Genomic DNA, 22,453 nt, shown 5'->3' with positions numbered 1-22,453 from the left:
CTGCTTCCACTTTTTTGGGAGACCAAAAGTGTCCATTAATGTCAAGAGAGTAAGTCAAGCAGCTCTGACTTCAGCGGCTGTCTACTCGTAATCCCTCATCTCCACAACCGCAGCGCTATTGACACTTAAAAACCTGAGCAACAAAAGAAGAAGTTACAAGTTTCAAGAAAATAACAGAAAATTTTGGGAAAAAAAAGAAAATATGGGTGAAAAAAAGGAACCATTAAATATAAATACACCATAAAATACTTCACAATAATTATAAACTTCTGGACATTTTTCTTTTAAATGACTAAATTCTAATAATGTCTTTTCTGTCTCTCTCTCTTTCTTTTAAAACTAACTTTCAGCACATTTTATCACCTTTCTTGGAACTTATGGGAAACCTCTTATCGATTTGCTCAGGTTTCCAGGTTTTATTGCATGTGAGCGGCTTCTGAACTCAGCACAAGAAAAGTGATGTCATTCCAGTTTTCAAAGGGCTTGAAACCTGAGGAAATGTCTCGATTTCTTTCAAAAACATGGGAAAAAGTTGCAAGAAAATTATTTAAAAGTTTACTGTTAAGGACATAGAAATAAAATTTAAAAAAAGATAAGAAAAAAAGTATAAATATATAGTTAAAAAGGTTAATAGAATTCTAATAATCAGTATAAATATGGATTCCTGAATATTTTTTCCTACTTTTTAAATTATGCATTTCTAATTAATTACAAAACTGTATCATAATGACAAATACCAGCTGGTTTGCATGAAATCAATCCAGTTTAATATTAAACAGGTTTGGAAATTTTCAAACCAGCCCAACCCTGACTGACAGCCAATCTGCTGCAAGTCGCACTCTCTCTTTTGGAGAGACCGTGTCCGTTACCTCTCTCCGATACCATCAAGAGAGTGAGTCAAGTAGCTCTGACCTCAGAGGCTATCTGCTCATAATCCCTCATCTCCTCGACAGCAGCGCTATTAAGGAGCAGAAAAAAAGGCCTAAAAAAAGCACCTAAACTTTGATAGTGTTAAAACCCTAAAAGCTGTGTTTCATGTGGCTACTCAGGCACTGGCGAAAATAACACCTGGCCGAGTGGAGGACAGATGATGCGTTGGATTATCAAATAATTGGAATCTGTGAAAGGTCACCGGCGTGATGGCGGGTGACCTTAGATCAATGGCGGCGGGTTGGGTCACACTTCAGTAGCAAGGCCTGAAGCCTTGGAGGGAGGGGATCACACGGAGCGGGGGGAAGGGCGATGGACAGAGTTAAAAGCGGCAAATTAAACCTAAAGATGAGACGTGCGCTCACCGGGAGCACGAAGGGTGAGCCGGGAGTCATCTGGAAGAGACTTCCAATATTTTCACTCTTTCTCTTTTTGGTTTTCTTCCTCCCGTCTATCTCTCAGCTCCTTTTCCCCCCATCGCTCTGCCGTTTGATCTTGCCGTGGCCCAAAGTCACAAGGTTTTATATCTTATATTCACTGTTCCACATGAGAGAGCGTGTCTGAGAAAAAAATAAATGAGGCTCTCCGAAGGCAAACGATGGCGGAGGCCGTGCAGACGTTGGCCATCGCAGCAGGGATCAGTAATTTGATTTGAAGAAAAAATCTGTGTGTGGGGTTTGAGACGGCAACGTTGGTGTGTAACTGCAGACTTCTGTTGCAAAGGCTCATTCGGATTAAGACAGGTGGAGATGTTGTCTTACCTCCTTGTTTCTTCTCCCTTTTTTCATCTCCATGCTGCTTAAAAGTAAACTATTCCTCCGCGCACCAGTCAAGTTTACATCCGTGTCTGTGAAAACATCGACTTCACTCACATCTTTCCCCGGCAGCACAGAAGATCTCTACAATCAGCTCACTTTCAAGTATCGGACCAAATATCCGCCATCCTGTTCGTGAGATGTGAGGTAATGGCCAAAAGAGTGTCAAGTGAAGGTGACCTTTGACTTTTTTGGATATAAAATGTCAGCACTTTGTCCTATTAGACATTTGCGTGTAATTTTGCCACAATTAGCATATGAGTTCTTAATCTATGACCAAAAACATGTTTTGTGAGGTCACTGTGACGTTGACCTTTGACCTTCGACCACCAAATTCTACTCAATTCATCCTTGAGTCAAAGTGGACGTTTGTGCCAAATTTGAAGAAATTCCCTCAAGGTATTCTTGAGATATCTTGTTCACGAGAATGAAACAAATGCAAGGTCACAGTGACCTTGACCTTACATTACTAGATTTTAATTAGTTCATTATTATGTGCAAGTGGACATTTGTGATGGATCTTTGACACCCCCCTTTAGACCTTATTGAGCTACTGTGTTCAGAAGAATGAGATACCCAAATGTCAGTTCATCATTTAGTCCAAGTGAACAAAATTTGTGCCAAATTTGGACTAATTACCCATGTTCTTGAGATATTGTGTTCACAAGAATGACACAAATGAGGTCACATTCACCTTAACCTTCGAACTATGAGCACCAAAATGTCATCAGTTCATCTTTAAGTCCAAGTGAACATTTCTGCCAAATTTGCAAAAATTCCCTCTCGGGTTTCTTAAGATATTCAGTAAAATACGATGAACGGACTCGATAGATGGACGAACATCCAAAATCATAATGCATAAAAGATAAGGCATAAAACAATAAAATCAGAAGGGCTGGCAGATTGTAATGATCTGTAATTGGTACCACCGGGGGGAAATATTTTCAATTTTCAAAAGAGATGAAAATCACTTTGGATGCCAGTGTTAATTGGCTGGAGAAGCTGCTACAGTACAAAGGGCTGCGCGAGCGTTATCAATATTTTTCGAGAGACCCTCCGAGCGATTAGCGCCGCGTGCTCGCAATCGGCCAGTTTCTAAATGAACCCTCTGTCTCGCACAACGAGCATTAAAAGAAAATCAATACCTCTGTTAACTGTGTATTGTTCCGAATGAAAGGCAGCGAGGGGTCTGCGGTCAATATTTTGCCACTGTCATCATCTTTAAAACGCGGACTGTGACTGTGATTGACTGGCACACCAACACACGCCCACAACCTAATTGGAATTTACTCATCGCAAGACAAAGAGCGGCAGCTCTCTTTGTCACCGACAGGATGCCGTGAGGCCTGGGGAAATTGAATTCACATCGAGAGGGATTTAATTAGACCACTTTGTACCTTTCATTGCCGCTGAATCCTATTTACATTCATTCTCCTGTTACTAAGCTGCCTTACCTTAGTTTTATTGGCTCGACTAATCTTCAGGTCTCAGTCTCTCTTTTAAAAAACGAGCATGTTCGGAGCAATGAGATGGAAGGTTTCATCTATTTAATCGCTCTGATTTTAAGAGTTTTATGTATCATATAAAAAGCAGCAGGCTGGTTGACCTCATGGTTAACACAAAAAGAGCAATGTAAGGGGAGTTAAAATGTGTTAGAGAGATAAGAGAGATACTGCAACGCAAATCTGTAATCCCACCGGCGAAATGCAAACATGCACCAGATGAAACGAGGAAGAAAAGCAACTAATTTTCTTATTACATTGTGTGCAGCGTGTCAATCACGACCCACTAAAATCCCCTTTGAAATAAATCTAAAGGGAAAAAAAACTGTATTTAGATGTGCTGGAACAAAAAGACCTTGAAGGCAGGATTTATCAGCTTAGCTAAAGGGAGATGATCCACCGAGCACAGATAGGAGAGGGGTTGCCCCGTCTTATTGTGAGCTTAACTGGGACCCGAAAAAAAGCAGCGTATGATAGTCACATGGAATCCATCCTGAGGCCCGTAGGACATAAATGTATCGATAGTTTAATAAGACCAGTTGAACTCCCGCGCTGCTAACGTCTCTGCCGGGTTTTTCTTTGAGCGCTCTCCCTGATTCAAAGCGCAGACGTGCTGCCTTTAGGCTTTGTTGTCAGACGCGCCCTCCTGCCACTCACCTGATGGAGTTAAAGTTACTGTACCTGTCACTCATCCTAATGAGTCCACCGATATCTTTGTGCTCTGAATAATAAAGAGGCATTAAATCAGCAGGGAGATTAAATGTTTATGTTCTTAAACTTAAAGCTGCCAATTAATATTTTTACATTAACAACGGGTCAAAAGAGTAACTTTATGTAAAAGGAGCAAAGAGGCTTTGATAAACACGCTGCGTGCGACCATTTTTTCTGTCATTATGTTGCATAGACGTAGCTGAGTAGTTATTTAGCTGTGTAAGAAGACGTCACCTGCATTTTTAACCCTTTGAAACCTGAGCAAATTGGTTTAATTTCTTTCTAAAACATGAGTAAAAGTAAAGAGAAATTTATAAAAACATGCCCCTAAAAAGTACGAGTAAAATTTTCTGAAAATAAGCAAAAATAAAAAATTAAATAAATATACACGTTTTTGGTTTCGGTAACATGATTTTAAATATATAATTACAATAAATATAAATATAATTTTTTGACATTTTTTTTCAGGTAACTTTAAAAAATATATATATATACTTCTCACAATTTGTAGGGCATTTCTTGTCAAGTTGGTCATTGCCTTTTTTCCCAATGTTTTTCTATTTTTGGTTAACTTGGTATGACAAATAAAAAACAACAGTACCCATGAGCCTCGGTGGGCTCTGACCATGGTGAAGACACCCGGCACACGCATGAATCACAGCTGTGACTCAACAAACAGATTTCAACTATCTGTTACTGCAATCAAGCATGAAACATAATGCCACAGCTGCCGAATTCAGTCACAATTTACCCAGAATCAAAAAGTGATTGATTTGAGTCAGTGGTCTGATTTAAACCGGTGAATGTTTTAGGTTCATGTTGCCGTTGGCGACGTGGGAAACAGAATTTATCTCCTCTAACTGAACATTTGCATCATAACTTTGGAGTCCTTGAGAGTCGCACTTAACTTCTTTTCTGATGTTTCAATGTGCACAGACTTTATCAAATATTAAGAGTGCAATCTTTTTCCACATCATTTTGGCATTGTTGGCAGGATTTAGATGTATATTTACATCAAGGCTAGTTCTCGGCACTTAATTACAAATGCAGTTTGTACAAATGGTCTTAGACTATCAGCTCTGTGTGCAGGCCTGGATACAGGCCAGAAGCAGGTTTAGTTTTTTTCTAATTAGTTTGTCATTATTTGTACTGATATATCAACCACTCCTATGACCAGTTATCTAACGATGTCTGTTCAGAAAATATCATAGCTCCACTGAAAGACGTCCATATGGATTAAAATCAAACATCCCTGAAAGGCTGTTTTTAGCAGGATGGTGTGATTTCGTTGAGTAAACACAAGGTCACGGAAAGATTCAGACTGATATTGTATAACATATGGTACTTGTTAAATGTAATTTTAATGCAAAAACAGTTCAAACCGTAGCTCAGTAGTAAAATCAGACGTTTTGTGATAAATATTCTGGGAAATGAGACAAGACACAGAGTGCCCCATCATCACTGCCAATAAACTGTTTTTTTTTTGCATCTTGTATCTTTATGAAATCTTGAACATCTTCCAGGTTTTTTTTTCCGTCCGCCTGGTTGATGACGATCAACATGACGGGCACAAAGACGTGTTCGGCTGAGTGGCCCGCGACAGTCTACAGAGTGGAAGCCGTGTAAGAGTGTCGAGCCACGAAGTCTTTCATTAGCCCTCATAAATGTTATCTGGCACATATCTGAGACAGGCTGGGTGGATCGCCTGCTGCGATTTGGCCCGGTCTACACATCCCCATCCTCCTCCACCTCCCGTTGGCTCCGCCAGTTGACAGCCTGGCACTGAACCTGATTCCCAAGTCCTGATTTCACACTCACGCTCTGTTTCTATCTCACCAGTCTGAGCGGAAACGCCATCGCAGAAACTGCAGCTCTGATTAGAAACCAATTAGCTCCCCAGATCCCGGGGCCCCTGCAGCAGAGGCTGCAGGACGTCATCTGGATTCGGCTCCTGCTCTGGACGAGGATCTCTGCTCCCCATCTGCTCTCTGGGAGTTCTTGGAGAAAAGTAAGCCGACAAGTTGAGGAGCTTTAATATGACCTAACCTACATGTGAGCAGTGGCAGGCTGAGATGGATAACCCTCGCTCCCAGTTCGTGTCTCTCAGGTAACTGTAGTTTTTTACATCTTTGGCCTCTGCATTGATGAATACCTTTTCAATAGAAGCCACGATTTTCTTTAAAATAAACAGAAATTCAGAGAAAAGCTGCGGTTGTTTACAAAAAGAAGCATTTTACAAACACATTCATAATCCTCAAAGACAATCCTGCTGCTACAATAATAATCTGTCCGGCGTACAGTGAAACACATTTTTTAAACCTGTTTTACAAGGCAGTTCTGAGCCCAAACAAAAATAGCTTTTCTGTCAAGTTAAGCAGCAAGCAGTCTGTTTCAAGACCACAGAAACATTTACACAGTTTTTCTGCCTAATCTTGACAGATATTTAGACCCTCCCACTTTTTAACAACGAGCCATGACAATGCATTTCTTGGCTAATTGACAGATGATTCTGTCCAGTCATCATCTGCAAAAATTAAGTCAAGAGAAGCTCTTCAACCTATGAATTTATGTCCTCTATGCAAACAGGACAAGTAACATGAGCCAGCAGAATCTGGTGGGTAAAACTGGACTTACTTGACATTTTAACGGTGACAAGTTGTAGCAGACACACAGCAGACGAGAGATACTCAATTTACAGCCCGCTGGCCAAATCTGGCCCCAAGTAAGGTGCAGAGTGGCCCCCAAACATTTTATAATTCACACTGAAATTCACAGAGATTCACTCTGGGAATTTTTTTTGTACTTTGAGTTACATAAGTTGCGAGAGTGCATTTTTTTTTTTTTTTTTTTTAGAAAAGTACCACCATAGGATCCCCCACAACCCCCTACAGAGGTCTTAGCTAAGCTCTTAATGCCCTAAAATCCTATAAATGTCCTAAAATCCAAGAAAGGTCCTAAAATCCTAAAAACTTCATAAAACTGGAGATGTTTCCTAAAATCATAGAAATGTCCTAAAATCCTACAAACATTTAAAATCCTATAAACGTGTTATAATCCTAGAAACATGTATGGGGCCGCTGCGCCTGGCCCCTGGCCTCTCGTCATTTTGTGAAAGTGGCCCTCAGAGCACAGCAGGCTGAGTATCCGTGCTGTAGACTGACAGGGTAACAGACTCATCGTGTATCATAAACTCTCTGCCGTCCAAAATAACGTACATTTCTAGTTCTTGAATATATGCCATCTTCAAACGTTCTACCAGAAAAAAAGAACATCGTCTTCATGCCAGCTTTCCCGAAACCATCTGGGTCAAGAAAATAAAGACGGCAAATGTTAAGAGGTAGCTGCCTAGTTCTCCAGTTTCCATCTTATTCAGGTTAAAGACATGCAGGGTGTCCCAATTCCAGCTACAGTACACACAACTTCTGAGCAGGCTCTGAGTCTACAGTTATCCACACTGGAAAAGTGACAGAAGTATAGTTTACTCACTACAGTCAGTACACATAATAAAATGTTTTTGAATGTGCTGTTGATGCAACACAATGCAACATATTGAAGAAATGGAAGAGCTGCTCAACGCTGCAAATGAAAGAAAACTAACTATGGATGGCGGTGAAACACCTCAAAAAACACAGTTTCAGTCAAAAGTCACAGTCTGATAAATCACACAGCAAATACTGTATCATTTTATAGTGTAAACAACCCAACTGCCCCCCAAAAATGTTGGCATTGGATGCCAACCAAAGATAGATTACATTTGCATGTTATTTCGTAGCAAATATCTTAAAGCTTTACGTAACAGCAAAGCTTGAACCATATAGATTTTAGCAAAAAGAACTGGGTATGGTTGGGAAAAGATCAAGATTTGGCTTAAAAATACATGGTTTCGCTGGCACAATGGCAGCTGGAAACGCAGAGCTGTCTCTGTAAAAAAAAATAACGTAATATTCTTCTATTCTTGCTGGAAAAACGATGGGTCTTTAAAAAACCAGCCCATTCACATTTCTAAGTCATCAGATACTGCCGCTATGTCTCACCGTCACTAAAAGCTACCTTTCATGGCAGTATGTCTCAGTGGTATGATGCGGCGGTGGATGGCATCTGCCATAAACACTGCTGGTAACGACATAATTAAAAGTACTGAAAGTCCCTATTGGGGGTACAGGAGTTGTGGTGGATGGGTCTAACAAACTCCGGACTTTCACCCCACCGTTTGCTTTCTGTATGAATGTTGAGCCAAACCATGATTTTCTAAACCTAACCACGTGCTTGTGTTGCACAAGGAAAAATACGAAACACAAATTGTTTTACTGACATTTTAAGTCTTTCTTTTAACAAGACTGAATGACACACTGCATTTAACAGGCGTAATTTGACCCGCCGTCCCTCAACGTCAGCAACAAACGCAGAAGGATACGCAGCGTGTAATATGTAGACGTGAACAGCACTGACCTGAGATGCGGTATTTGATGAGTTGGAATGAGAATATGCTGTAAAACAACAGTTTTGGTGGTTGGAAAGCTGCAATTACTCCCTAAAAAGTGACCGGTTTTGTTGTTCACTGCAGTATCGTGGTGCAAACCAAAGCTGTCAATCATGGCAGAAAATCCTTGTTTTTTTTAGGAGAGAGTAACTCAGTTAACTAAACTAATCATAAAAACAAACACTTGAACAAACAGCAGGGTGATAAGAACTACCCTCAGTGACAGGAACCATCTTTGGGAGAAATGTATTTGGCGTGTAATTTTAGTTTGGCCCATTCACATGGAGGGGCGGGCTTTATGACCTATACTGCACAGACACTCGGGGCGATCCAGATTTAAAAGTTACACTTCGGGGGAACTGTCATGCTGTCCATCTTTGTATATAGTCTATGTCTGTAACATGTTGGCTTTTTTATGGTTTAGCCACTAAAGTAAAGGCTTTTTAATGTAATTCCTTCTTGTTTTTCATATTTTTGAAGTCCCTGGATTTTCTTCCTGTTTATCCTGTTGGTTCCCGTTGTCCATGAGCATCCGTGTAAAGTTTTTGACCTTTGTTTGATTACAGCCTTCAGAGCAACTTGTCATCTCTCTCTTTTTTTCTTGGGTTTTATTGTTTGTTGATTTTGAACAGTGTGTCACACAATTCACCATCCTCTCCACCAGTTCACACTGTCAGCTTTAATACAGAAGTACACCACTTTAAAAGTGTTGACGTGATACTTATCAACCGTGAATGTAATGTATTCATGGTCTGCAGAAACATATAACGCAAACACTGTCTTCTGGAAAGCGAGCTGGTATTAAACACTCAGTTATATTGATTTCTTATACAAATATTATATATTTTATACAATTAATATAAGTGGAGACTAACCTTGTAACATGTATTAGAAATACACTTCACTGTGCACCTGAGTTCATATCTCTTAGCAACAGGACGGAAAAGTCTTCGACGATTATGGACATTTGTCCAAAAGCACACAATGTTTTGTTAAACAATATGCTGTTGAAATGTCTGAGTTACATTTGTGACTCAAGATGTAATCCATCAAGCCAAAGTTTCATGTAAAAAACTATCATTACGCAGCAGTAAAAGGCCTTTAACATGCTGATGTCTGGAGTGTGTGCAGCGCCGGGACAGCATGCGTGATTAATGTATGGGATCATGTGAATGGAAACGGAGTCTTGGTGATTATCAGCAATATTTTTATGTCAGCTCCATCTATGCGAAATGGGAATATGATTGCCACCTCCAGCACTTCTCTCAATAAAACGGTGGAGTAATAAGAGCCTTTATTGTATGGGTCCGGATAATGGTCCGCGCCAGTCGCAATGAGACACTGAAAGTTCCTTATACTTAAAAACACACTGACAGACACACTTAGAGGCTTTAAGTACTGTGAACACTTGATGAGGGGCCTTGAAGCTGTGCTAGCTTGTTTCATTACCACTTGTCATTCTCTCTGCCGAGCCAACTCCGTGATACCTTTTTCCCCCACTCACAAAACTTTTTTCTTCTGATTAATTGCAGCCTTTTAGGCTTTCTCACAATCAGCCTGGACCACTTTGCAGCCTTTTCATTACAAAGTTAAACGTCTGGCTATGGAATACAGTGGCAGTAAATGCCATATCCTTTCAGAAAGGCAAGGGCAGGGTAATTGTCTCTGTGGCATAATCGTCCCTTAACAAAAGCTAGTGGAAATGACAGGGTTTTAACATAATAAGGAGCACTGTCATTTTGGTTTCACCCCACAAAATCCTCCCAACCGGCGTCAGTGCTGCAGTTTGATTCCCTCTATTCCAGTGAATGTTTATCTCCATCTTAGGGGCTTCCATTTAGCTCTTTTCTCCGCTGCCGATAGCCTGTAATTGCCTCCATCTGCTCTTTGTACATACAGTATAAGTTGCCTTGGCAGAGATAACGGATAGCAGGGAGGAAACCAGTATGACAGCAGAGAACAGCCAGTTATAAATGTCAGCTGGTCACCAATGCAGTGCACCCTCAGCTAAGGTACTCATCCCAAATCTTCACATATTACCGCTTTGTCTGTGGATTTGAAAGTCTACAGGCAAAGTGGCAATATAATGCTTTAGGTATCTTTCTGCTTCTGCTGTTGAGTGCTGCTGTAAATCATAAGAAAAAAAATGCAAACTGTTTAAAAAAGTCTTTCTTGACGATGTTTTGCTAAAGATTTAAGTGGTGCTGCTTTACTCTGCATGACATAATGAGACAAGACAGAAAATGCATCATGAAAGTAATTTACAGTTGCAAATAATTACACTTAACGCCAAACATAAATGCACAATAACCGGCAGCATTTCAACCTAGAGCCGTCCAGCAGTGTAACATTTGGTCACAACAGGTTGTGAGTGGTAGCGTTATCGACTGAAGCTGCCCGGCGGTGTGTTGTTGTATCATACAGCAGCGAAAGGTGACTTTTTAACATCATTTTTTACACCAAAAGCACTGCAAAAGTGGCGGTATTTGACTACTTTTGAATGAGAACAGACTGAACTTTAAGTTCATTTTGCTGAGTCATTATGACAAAGAAGGAAGGCAGTGCTCCCAAAAACAGTTGAGCATTATCTCAGCGAGGAGACAGTTGACAAATTAAATCAATAAATCAATCACACGTGATGGATCGTGTGTCAAAAACGATATCAGCAAACGTGATGATCTGGGATGCAGACTGGGGCGAGCAATCTCTACTATCTTTACTTTGGGGATGTGGAGCAACAGGTGTCAGGTATAAAAAACAAACAACCTAAATGAAATTCAAAGGTGCAGCACAGTAAAGCCGAGGATCCGAACAGAGCCGGCGCACCGGGGATCTAAACTCGGCTCTGGTGAGACGCTCTACCGAGGATACATATCTCCTCTCTGTTAGATGCCCGATGACAGCCCCAGCCTCATGGAAAAATAAATCCCCTCTCTCGCTGTCACACACGGCTTATTCACATTCACATCCTCCTCTTCCCGCTATGTTTGCTCCTGTAATTCTCCGACACTATTCGCTCCCTTCTCTCTGTCACAGGAACTTGAAGGCACACAGAAGTATCCACTATAAGAGAAATCAAGAAACTGTGCGGCGCTGCAGCAGCTACGGGGACCCGGTGAGAGAGAAGGGTGAGTATGAATTATACATGTGTCAGGGGGTGGTGGTGAGGGGGTGGGCTTCAGATTTGTCAGAATAAATGCATAAAGCGCACACTTGCAAAAACCCATAATATTATCTGTCACAATTCAAGGTTACCAAACATGCAAGGAGCAAATTATTCATTCCCATACAAAGCATAGTGATGAGGCTGAATAAGTGCTGAGAGCGACAGAGGGAGTTGGGTCTGGATACGCGGGAGGCCGTCCGCTCTGTGTGTGCGTTTGTGTGTGCGGCTGTTAATTAGGAAGCTATCTGTGTGGAGATCCTATTATCTGTAGAGTTTCTGTCACTGTCCCTGTGCACTCTAATATCTGTCCTGTGAAACTCAAATACATATGATTACACCTCCCACGCCAACGTTTGGAAATTCACTGTATTTTAAAGACACGTTAATTAACTGTTACATTCACAATGGTTCAAATGACTACATGGGTTCAAAGTGATAGAGATAAACCCACATAAAAGTTTTTCGACTAAACTTTTTAGCATTTTTTGTTAAACACCAAACTTATGGTTCACTTCAGTGTCAGTGCTCTAATAAATCAAGTTTTCTGCAGCAGGAGGCAGTTGGTTTTTAGCAAACATGCTCTAAAAATAAACTCACCGGATCTGTTGCAACCTGCCAAATATGTTTGGCCAGTGTAAACATTTTATTTTAATTTGATTTTAAGACAAACAGCGGGCTCACGGGTGTACTGATTTTTACCACTAGTTGTCTCACTTGACTCATTAGTCGCTCCCAAGTGGAACATAATCAGTCTTGGCTCTTGGCGGACTTCCATTAACAAATATGAAATATTATGCATGGAAACGTGTCTGTTTTTAAAAAACTTCCATTTGTCGCAAAAAAAGTTTTGACACTCGCATGAAGTGGTATTTCAGGCGATCCAAAAAACCAATATGAGCAACTCAGAGTCCACATGTGACCTCAGTGACTCTGTAGCACACACCTACACAGGGTTTGAAGCCCGAAACTTCCTTCCAGTTGGTTAGAACTGAAGAAGTCGGGCTGGACAATATACGGGATAAATACCGTTACCGTGATATGAGACCACAAACCGTCTGAGCTTTTGGATATCGTCACATCATGATATAAAATAAGTTTTGTCTTTTCCTGATTTTAAAGGCTGCAGTAAAGTGATTTAATTTTCTGAACTTCTCAGACTCACAACTACTACTTCCTTTAATACTTGCATTCACCCACTTAAGTCATTAAATCCACATCACTGATAATTATCAAAAATCTCATTGTGTTAATATTTCGTCCAAGTACAAATAGTCATCCCTAAAATATGTTCACAGTATCAATATCTGCGTATTTTGTCGTATCATGATGGTTTTGTTGACCAGTCCAGCATTCATGAAGCTTTTTAGGAGATTTAAAATACTGTGATATATATACCGTGTACCGTGATATGGCTCAAATATATTGTGATGTTATTTCAAGGCCGTACCGCGCAGCTCTAAGAAGAAGCCTCTTTGACAAAAGGTGAAACGTCTTCGAGAAACAAAATAGCTCTTATGTACTGATCCAAGTTTCTATTTCCTGATGCCGACTCATAGCGTGCACCAATCTAAGACCGGCGTTAACTTCAGAATCATGCAGCCCGGGATTGCTGTGGCTTTAAAACTGAGTTGGTGGCCCACCGTGACTGGAGGAGTGTTACAAATGGTGAAAACAAAGACACTGTATTTACTGTTAATCAATCACAGCACGGTTGATACCCGATCTGCTGTGAAAGGTCAGTATTGGCACAAGGATGGGAGTGAATCCCGACCATCAGCAGTGTTAGTCCCCCCAGCATTAGTGTAAAGCTTTGATTCTTAAGTCCAGATCCACCATCTGGCACTGATATTCAATAACCATACAGACAGACAGCTATCTCAGAGGAGGCAGACAGACTTGTTTCTTTACACTGACAGAAGCCCGAATTCATCAAAATCCAAAGAAGCAACATATAAGATCTTAGAAACTTTTTCTCTCAACTGAAAAATATTTAATTGCTATTTGTCTTCCAACTACATAGCTCACATTTGGGGACAATACATCTTATTCTAGGTGTCAAAAGGTACACTGGAAAGGAAATTTAAAAATCAAATTACTTGTTGCAGAAGAAGAAGCTTGAGGAAAATATGGACAAACAACAGAAACACTGCATAAAAAATAAGAGTATCTGAAGATATTCTTCCCCTCTAAAGATTAAACTATTTTACTGCAGTGAATAATAATTAAAACTATGGAACTACTACTTAAAAAATCTATTCAACAGGACTGGGATCTTAATCAGTAAATAATTACCTGATGAAGAATGGTAATCAGCAGTCAGCGTACTTCGAATGCCGCAGTCTAAACACAGTAATTAGTTTTGGGTAACTTTGCTCCGCAGTATGAAATCAAAATTGCTCAAGTTCCAACGAGTGATTTCAAACGCTCCAACAACCAAACCATGACTAGCTACAGTGTAAAATAACGGAGGTTAATGTGTTTTTGTTTGTTTGTTTGTTTGGTTTGAAGTAATTAACACGATATGTGTCACATTTGACCTTAAGTCTGACAAGTTCTCAATTATTTGTGTTGCTTTTTTTTTTCATCAGCCATGACTCTGATTTTGTAAAAACTCATTACACCGCAAAAATTTCACAGTCAAAATAAAATTGCTGCTCTTTGAACTTTTCTTTTCACAATTCAACAATTACTTAATTTTCGGATGTGCAATTTGATTATTGTGTTCATTTTTTTCCTCCACTGAATGTAACTGCTGACAGCTACCACTTTGAAACAAATTACACATAATCATCTGTTTGCAAAACAGGCTGAGATGAAATCAACAGTAGATGCCCCTCTCACTCTGCTGGGCCTCTTTATAGGACGTGATACCGACTCCCCCTCCTTATGAATCTAATCTTCAGCCGCACAAGTTCGCCTTTGTGAAGGGCCCCCGCAGTTTAACGCAAATTGTTCACACCTTCCCTCCATGACTGCTGCCCCCGTGACGAACCAATCACCACCAATTCATGCTGGGAAAATATGCATACCACCCTCAAGTAGTGGGCCGTTTATGTTTATGATTATTACTTCTTGCCAGCCAATTATTGCCGCGTATGTAACACAATTCACAAAATTAAAACAATATAAGCCTCCGCCATGTCGCAAATGGAGAAGTAGGCTGTGTTCATTTGCTGCCTACCACTTAGAGAGGAATAATATGCAGATAAACCTGGTCAACTAATTATAGTAATGACTGCAAAATGTTCAGAGCAGTGCGGGCAGATAATCACTGAAGCATCACAAGGCTGAGCAGTAAATATGCTTATTTCAATCTGAAGTAAATAGAGGCTTGTTTTTTATTCCCCCTTCGTTTTTCAATGCATGACTTTACCCCCGCACGATAACAAAATGCAAAAACACCGCATGCTAATCTTGCATACACCCACTTAATACACCTCACTTCATCAGAAAGAGACATTCATTAGGGTGGACGGATATTATTGCAGCCCTGGACACCACGGGCATTTTTAAAGCCTTGTTTGGCCTGGCAAGTTGTAGGGGAGCATATTTATATTTGCAGCAGGAGCTTGGGGGAAGAGAGCTGAATGCAAACACACGCACACACACACACACACACACACACACACACACACACACACACACACACAAAGCAGCCTATACGTCCTCTTAAACTGAAAGGTCCTCGAGAGGATAGTGGGCTGCCAAGTGACGATTCTCAAATGTCTAGCGATCATCCAGTGGATGTATAAAAAATCCAAGTCATCACATATTGCTGCTTTGCGGTGGACATCAGCGTCTACATATTACACTCTAGGTGATCTTCTGCATCTGCTGTTCACGTTCCAGGATGGCCTGTGATGCCAACAAATGCACGAGGTGGGATTACACTGCATGTTGCATTTAGGCAACAAAAGCAAATGGCAACCACTGCCAGGACATGAAGACACGCACATGCTGGCACAGATGGTTAGGATTAGGCAACAAGGGCACGGATGGTTAGGCGAAGAAAACAAACCCATCAAGTTCAGACGGCAAGCGAACACTTGACTCCATGAAAGTCTGGGTTTTATTTGATCCATCCACCACCCCTCCTGTCTGCCCTATGGGGACCTTCGTGCTCCTTATAGTACGTTGTTACAGACAGAGTTTCAGTGCGACGCCATTCGGCTGCGTATCATGTGGATGCAACAGGTTTTTTTCTGGCTGCATCCTCAACTGACAAAGACCGGACGCGTAACATGTCGCCATGGCAGGTGCCGTTTTGCCGTCCACCGGTGAATAAAAACACCTTGAACTGTTTTGTCTGGTGGTGTTTTCAACTGACGCAGACCGTACGCACATCGTGTTGCTGTGTCTGGTGTGGTTCATCCAGCCACAATAGTTACACTGTCAATGGTTTTGTCCGGTGGTATTCTCAACCAACGCTTTCCATCAGCATATCATTCAGACACGAAAAGTGGCTTATGCCATTGGGATCTTTTGCCAAAAAGCATCACAAAAGCAGCAGTATTTGATGACTTTGGTTTGAGAAAGGGCTGACAAAAACTAAAGGAAGTATGGCCTGTATTTAAATGTGCTCAACAACACAAAGTTGCTGAAAGAAGCGATGCCGCTATCAAGTGCTCCATGAAAGCTACAATTTCTGAGTTGACCATTTGACTTCTCATGTATTCGAGTGCTCTCACAAAACGTAATTACAAAATGCAACCCATTAACAAGAGTTTTTCTTGATGATGTTTCGCTTATGATTAAAGTGGTGTTGCTACTTTGCATGACAAAGGAGACAACACAGAAAATGCATAACAAAAGCATCATAAAGATGTGAAAAATCCCACTAAATACTAAACACCAATGTACAATAACAAAATCACAACAGTACACAATACTACATGAATTGACTTGGCAAGTTTTAGAGGAGCATGTATATATATTTGCAGAAGCGACTCGGGGAAGAGAGCTAAATGCAAACACAAACACACATGCAAAATAGCACATACCTCCTCTCACACCAAACGGTCCTTTGTGAGGACAGTGGGCTGCCAAGGGATAGTCCTCAAATGTATAGCTGAACCAGTACCAAGAAAAAAAACTGGAAGTGAGCCCTGTATATAAACATGCTCAGAAAACACTTTAGCCAAAGTTGCTAAAGAGACCAATGTCGTCTGCAAGTGCTCCATGAAAGCTCCAATTTATGAGCTGTAAACATGAACACATTTAAGTGCTCTAATAACACATTACAACAACATGCAACCCATTAACAAAAGTGTTTCTTGATAATGTTTTTGTTTAAGATTCAAGTGGTGCTGCTCTAATTTGCATGACACAGTAGACGACACTTGCAAACAAAAAGCATCACAGAAGCAACGTGCGGTTGCAAATAATTACACTAAATATGAACAAACAATAACAAAATCACAAAAGTCTGACAAAAACTAACTTGGCAAGTTGTAGAGGAGCATCTTTATATTAGCAGCAGGGGCTTGGGCAAAGGAGCTGAATGTAAACACACACACACACACACACACACACACACACATAACTGCCAATATGTCCTCTTAAACCGCAAGGTCCTAATTAGGAAGTGGGCTGCCAAATAGTGGTCCTTAAATGTATAGCTAAACTAGCATAAACAAAAATGTGGAATTGAGCACAATATTGTGCACAACAATACTTTGGTATAAGTTGTTGAAGGAACTGATGCTGCCCTTAAGTGCTCCATAAAAGCTCCAATTTCTGAGTTGTAAATATGACTTTTGGCACATTCGAGTGCTTTTGTAACACACAATAACAAAATGCAACCCACTAATATTTCTTGATGATGTTTCGCTTAAGTGCTACTTCGCATGACAAAATAGACAATGCAGAAAATGTATCACAAAAGCAACATACAGTCGCAAATAATTACACAAAAACACAAACGTGCAACAATAAAAAAGTTGACGATGAGTTGACTTGGCAAGTTGTAGATAATCATATTTATATTTGCAGCAGAAGCTTGGGAAAGATGCAACGTACACAAAACATCCTATACATCCACAAAGGAAAGGTTCTCTTAAGGACATTGGGCTACCAAGTAACAGTCCTCAAACGTATAGCTAAACGAGTAGAAAAAGAAAAAACCTGTAAATGAGCGCTGTACATAAGCATGCTAAAGAGAACTACAGCTGAAGCTCCTGAAAGAACCGATGCCGCCTTCAAGTGCTCCATTAAAGCTTTTAAAAACGACTTTTCTTGCATTCAACAAAATGCAACCCATTAACAAAAATGTTTCTTGATGAGGTTTTGTTTAAGATTCAAGTGATGCGTCTCTTCCTTCGCAATAACAAAGGAGACAACACAAAAAATGCATCACAAAAGCAACATACAATCGCATATAATTGCACTAAACGCCAAACATGAACACACAATAACAGAATCACAACAGTCTTACATGAGTTGACTTGATGTACGTGCCGTCCTGCGTCTTTTTGGCACATCTCAGCAGCTCAGATTTCGAAGGAAAACTCCAAACATCCAATTTGTATTCACCATTTTCCCCCCTAAGACCGACCACCTCCGTCTTCCCCTCTCTAACCTTCAGGCTGAAGCTGCTGCACTTCCTTTGATCCCTCCTTCCTCCTCTCTGTCTCCCTGTGTGTGGCTGATGGACGGGATCATGAGGCCCTGGGTTAGAGACTCTCTGCCGTTTTGACACATCTCTTTGACAAGGTGAGAATATCAGTGAAGAAAAGACTACGACTGACTGCCCCCCTCCCCTCCTCACATCCTGCTTTCACTCACCCACCCAGCTCATGTCTCGAGTGACAGCACAGCACCGTGACACACGTTTTACATGTACTGTGGAGTGTGAGGGATGACAGGGGCACATAAGAGCATTACTTCCTTCAGGGGGGAAAGCGTGGTGGACAGTAGTGCTGCAAGTGTTCAGGGTTCAAGGTGGTGGAGCCCCACAATTTCCAGCGTACTATGCAAGGCTGCGCTCAGTGTGCCTCATCGTCAGCGTCTGCAATCACAGCTGCAGCAGAGGGAAATGGAGTCTGAGATGTGGAGCTGTCATCATCGAGGCTATAAATCTCACAAATACAAATCTCTCCGTCCGTACGTCCTGTTTCCAGCCCGCACTCGCTCTGCGGGAAGGTTTTTTTTCTCCATGGTGGGGGAATTTTGCAGAACAGAGTGCAGCAGAATCAGAAAAAAGTCTGGAGTTTGTACCACACATGAATTTTAAATGAGAGCAGCAGAAAACAGCACTGACATTAGGAATGACTTGCACCAGCTGGCACAATGAGAAGCATACAGGTAACATGATTAATAGATTTAGGCGGAAAAAAGCTGAGTGAGAATGAGTGTGTGTATGTGTGTGTGTGTTTATGTGTGCTCAACTCTCAACTGATGAATTTACTGTTTGATTTTATCCTGCACACCACTTTGGGCAGTTTTTTGCCTCTTAAACACACACACACAAGCACGCACAAACGCGCGCGCTCACACACGCGCGCGCACGCACGCCCCAAACACCGCACACACCGGCTGCCACTCCGCTCCGCCCCCCAGCACATACGTACAGACAACACAATTCACCTGCAAAGGCAGGTGCACAACGCACGCATGCACACGCACGCGCGCAACAAACCACACAGGCTGATACACGCGCGCACACAGACTTTTCCACACACTTGTCTGCATTGGCATTTTCGCAGTCAAACTGGGGACCAGCAGCAGCAGCGGCGGCAGCTTTGGTGGTAAAAACATTTCTAACGCGCCCTCTCTCCTTGCGTAATCTGCTCTCACATCCATGTGTTAGCAAATCCCGAGAATAAAATGGGGAGTGTGTGAGGGGCTGCTGCCTGCAGGGAAACACAAAAATTGCCCTACGAGACTGCAAGCATCTCTTGAGTGGAGAAAATCCGGCGAGTGCCGCCGCTTCATTACTGTCAGTCACCCATCAGATCGTATTTTGCGGTCTTTCTGTGTGGTCCTTTAACAAAACCAGTATCCCTGCTGTGTCCGGGACCCCGTAGTGCATCCGTGCACATTTACACAACTGGCTGATCATGCAGGAAAAGAAACATCTCAGCATGCAACTTTGACTAAAAGCAGGCGCATAAGGACTCGTTAAAGAACAGTTGCACTGATGAGACTGAAAACGGGTCTAACAGCGGGTCTGCAGCGACCATCCGCAGAACATTCATTTTGCACAAGTTCAACTACACTGAATTACAAGTGTTCAACTTACCAATAAGAGCCAGCTGTAAGAAGTACAGTCCGAGGAAGTCCATTATGGAGTGCGACATTAATTCACACGGATGCAATCCCGGGCGAGCGATGATTCGGAGAATAAAAGCCCTCTGTTTGTTGGAAAATTGGCACCGAAATTAAGACCGAAAGAATCGCAGCTATTTCTCAAGTGATGACTGGCCACTTACGCTGACGCCGGAATCCACAGCATTGCATGAAAAAGCAGGAGCGGAGCAGAGCATCATTTTTTAACAGTCAAACTTTTGTCACGGAGGAAAAATGGGTTACAGCTGCGCCAAATCAAGCCACTAGTTCCAAATCAATGCAACACCGAGGGGTGGAGGAAAAGAAAAAAACTGTTTGTTCCTTAGGTGGAATAAATCTTGCGCGTATTGAACATCCCTGGCCGTCTCATCCGTCCGTCCTCCTGAGCGGCTGCTTCCTCTCCTCTTCGCCTCCACCTGCGCACCGTCTGGAAAACTGCGGATGAATCACAGGGGCGCGTTGCTTTGCGCACTCCGACCTGCGAGTCACCACAGTTTCCCTGTGATCCTCTGCTCCCAGGCGGGTCGGCCGGAGATGCCCAGCCCAGCTCGTTTAAAAATCCAATCTTGGCCAAAGTTGAAATAGGACAAGTGAAATCGATAGCCTATTTCATACTGCCATAAAATAGAAACAATAAACCCGCGTAAAATGGTGCATAGTCTGTATGGGTGGGTAGAGCGTATCCACACTTCTCTGAAAGTAGGTTATTTCCCCCCCTCAAAAAAAGAGAAACTACCACTTGCATGAGAATCATTGATTTGGAGGCAGCTGAGAAAATATTTTAGGGGCCCCTACAGCAGCAGCAGCAGCAGCAGCAGCAGCACAGGAGGAGCAGACGTAAAAAACAGAGCCAGGCTGACTCACAGTGTCTGTGCCTCTTAATGGTAAAAATGAAGAGACCATCTTGCAGCCAGCATGGTCTGTTTGAGGCTACCTGCTGTCTAATGTGCTCATGCTGGTCTCTTTTCAAAACAGAACAAAGAATAATCTGTTTTGATCTGGGTTTTGGGGGGACAGTGAGCCTGACTGACATATGAGACGCCTATTTTTTTATTTTTATTTTTATCTATAAACATTTTGTTTTCCAGAATAAGTGGATTAAGCCTGTTGAAGTGGCACTCCATAAATCATGGAGAATATTTAAATTCTTCATACTGACAGCTGTTATAGATGCTTTCCTCTGTTTTTTTTTTTTTTTCCTTTTTTTTTGGTCAAAGCTTGAATTATTTTCAAGCCGTTAAAATCACACTCCGGATGAGAAATTAATTTTTGAGCGGTTTCCCCCTGTTGGGAGTTGTTTTGCCTCCTCAAGCTTATTTTTGGAGTTTTTACAGCAACTCAGGGACACTTTCATCCAAAACCTTGTTTGTGCAGTATGTAAAAAAGGCTGACACTCACGGAAAACGTGGGAAGGATCATACTCTGAGTCTGAAGAATAAGCTGTACAACCTTATAAACACTGACAAACTTCTGCTCAGTGTTTTCTTTTTTTGGGAGGAGAGTGGGCAGCGGACTCCTCTCAGGATTTGGGTAAAGTCAGACAGTAGGAAGGTTGAGAGGGAGGATGCTGCAGCAGCTTCCTTAAGTGTTTTGTAAACTTTCATTACATTTGAAGAGATTTGTCTGCAGCCTGAAGCCCTCTTTTAATTAGTTATGATCCCAACACATGTACTCTGTCAGCACCATGACTTCAGGCGCTCATTACGGTATGGAAAACAGATTTCTATACAGTATATAGAACCACAGATTTTAGGAGCTGCATACTTGTTTTTGCAGAAAAATAATCCAAAAGCTTGAAATTCTCCAACATTATTAACCCTTAAGGCCCACTTTAATAGCACACACACTCGTATCGCTCTGCACACAAAATGCGCTTTTCAAAATCAAACTGTAAAAATAATCTACATTAATACTGTTTTCCACTTTCATTGAGTTACATGTTTTAACCAACATCAGACCTTATCATAAATTTAACCCTTTAAATGCCAGATTTTTGTCATGATGCCACTTTGTTTTTAGTAATAATCCGAAGTGGGACATTATTGAAAGTGACTGCACTCACGCAGATCTTCCCTGAAACCCCCAACTACAAGTTTCAGAGACGCCCTACGTTACAAGACAAACAGCGACCTTCCACCCAAACCCCAACAGACATGGTTACGCTCAAAACCCAAAGGGACATACAAATACAACCAGTGCAACCACTGTCAAAATGTCAAACAGACCAAAACATTATGGATTTTTCATCACAAAGGGAGTTCACTAAAATGTCCCAGCTGCAAAGTCTTTTACATCTGAAGGACAAAAAGACGGCTGCAGGACAGGTTGGCGGAAGACAAATATGCCATTTGCACAGGTAATGTGAACTGTCCCATGGCTCAACAGCATCAGGACTTCCAAAACAGCAGCGCAGCCACATTACAAGCCTTCGGCATTGACCACATCCCACCCTCCGTAAGAAAAGGAGACAGACTAAAAAAACGGAACCAACGTGAAACATTTTGGATTTTTAAATGACAGGCTACTCAACACCCAGGCTTAAATGTGGACCTAGATTTCACTG

The 22,453-nt window shown here is 41.6% G+C and overlaps 1 protein-coding gene across 1 annotated transcript in view; it reads right to left on the bottom strand.

Annotated features, from left to right (window-relative positions):
• gfra4a (GDNF family receptor alpha 4a) overlaps positions 1–20,681 on the bottom strand; it is a 217,151-nt gene extending 196,470 nt beyond the window's left edge. The window contains exon 1 of the mRNA XM_088087621.1: positions 19,844–20,681. Within this exon, the coding sequence (XP_087943747.1) occupies positions 19,844–19,901 (58 nt within the window). The 5' untranslated portion in view covers positions 19,902–20,681. The remainder of the gene's footprint in view (positions 1–19,843) is intronic.
• Positions 20,682–22,453: the final 1,772 nt, after the last annotated feature.

The sequence above is a fragment of the Plectropomus leopardus genome, chromosome 14 (assembly GCF_026936395.1).
Source record: "Plectropomus leopardus strain MGB_pleo_1.0 chromosome 14, ASM2693639v1, whole genome shotgun sequence".
Lineage (NCBI taxonomy): Eukaryota > Metazoa > Chordata > Actinopteri > Perciformes > Serranidae > Plectropomus > Plectropomus leopardus.
The sequence above is the reverse complement of the archived record's forward strand: the minus strand, read 5'-3'. Positions and strand labels throughout refer to the sequence as shown.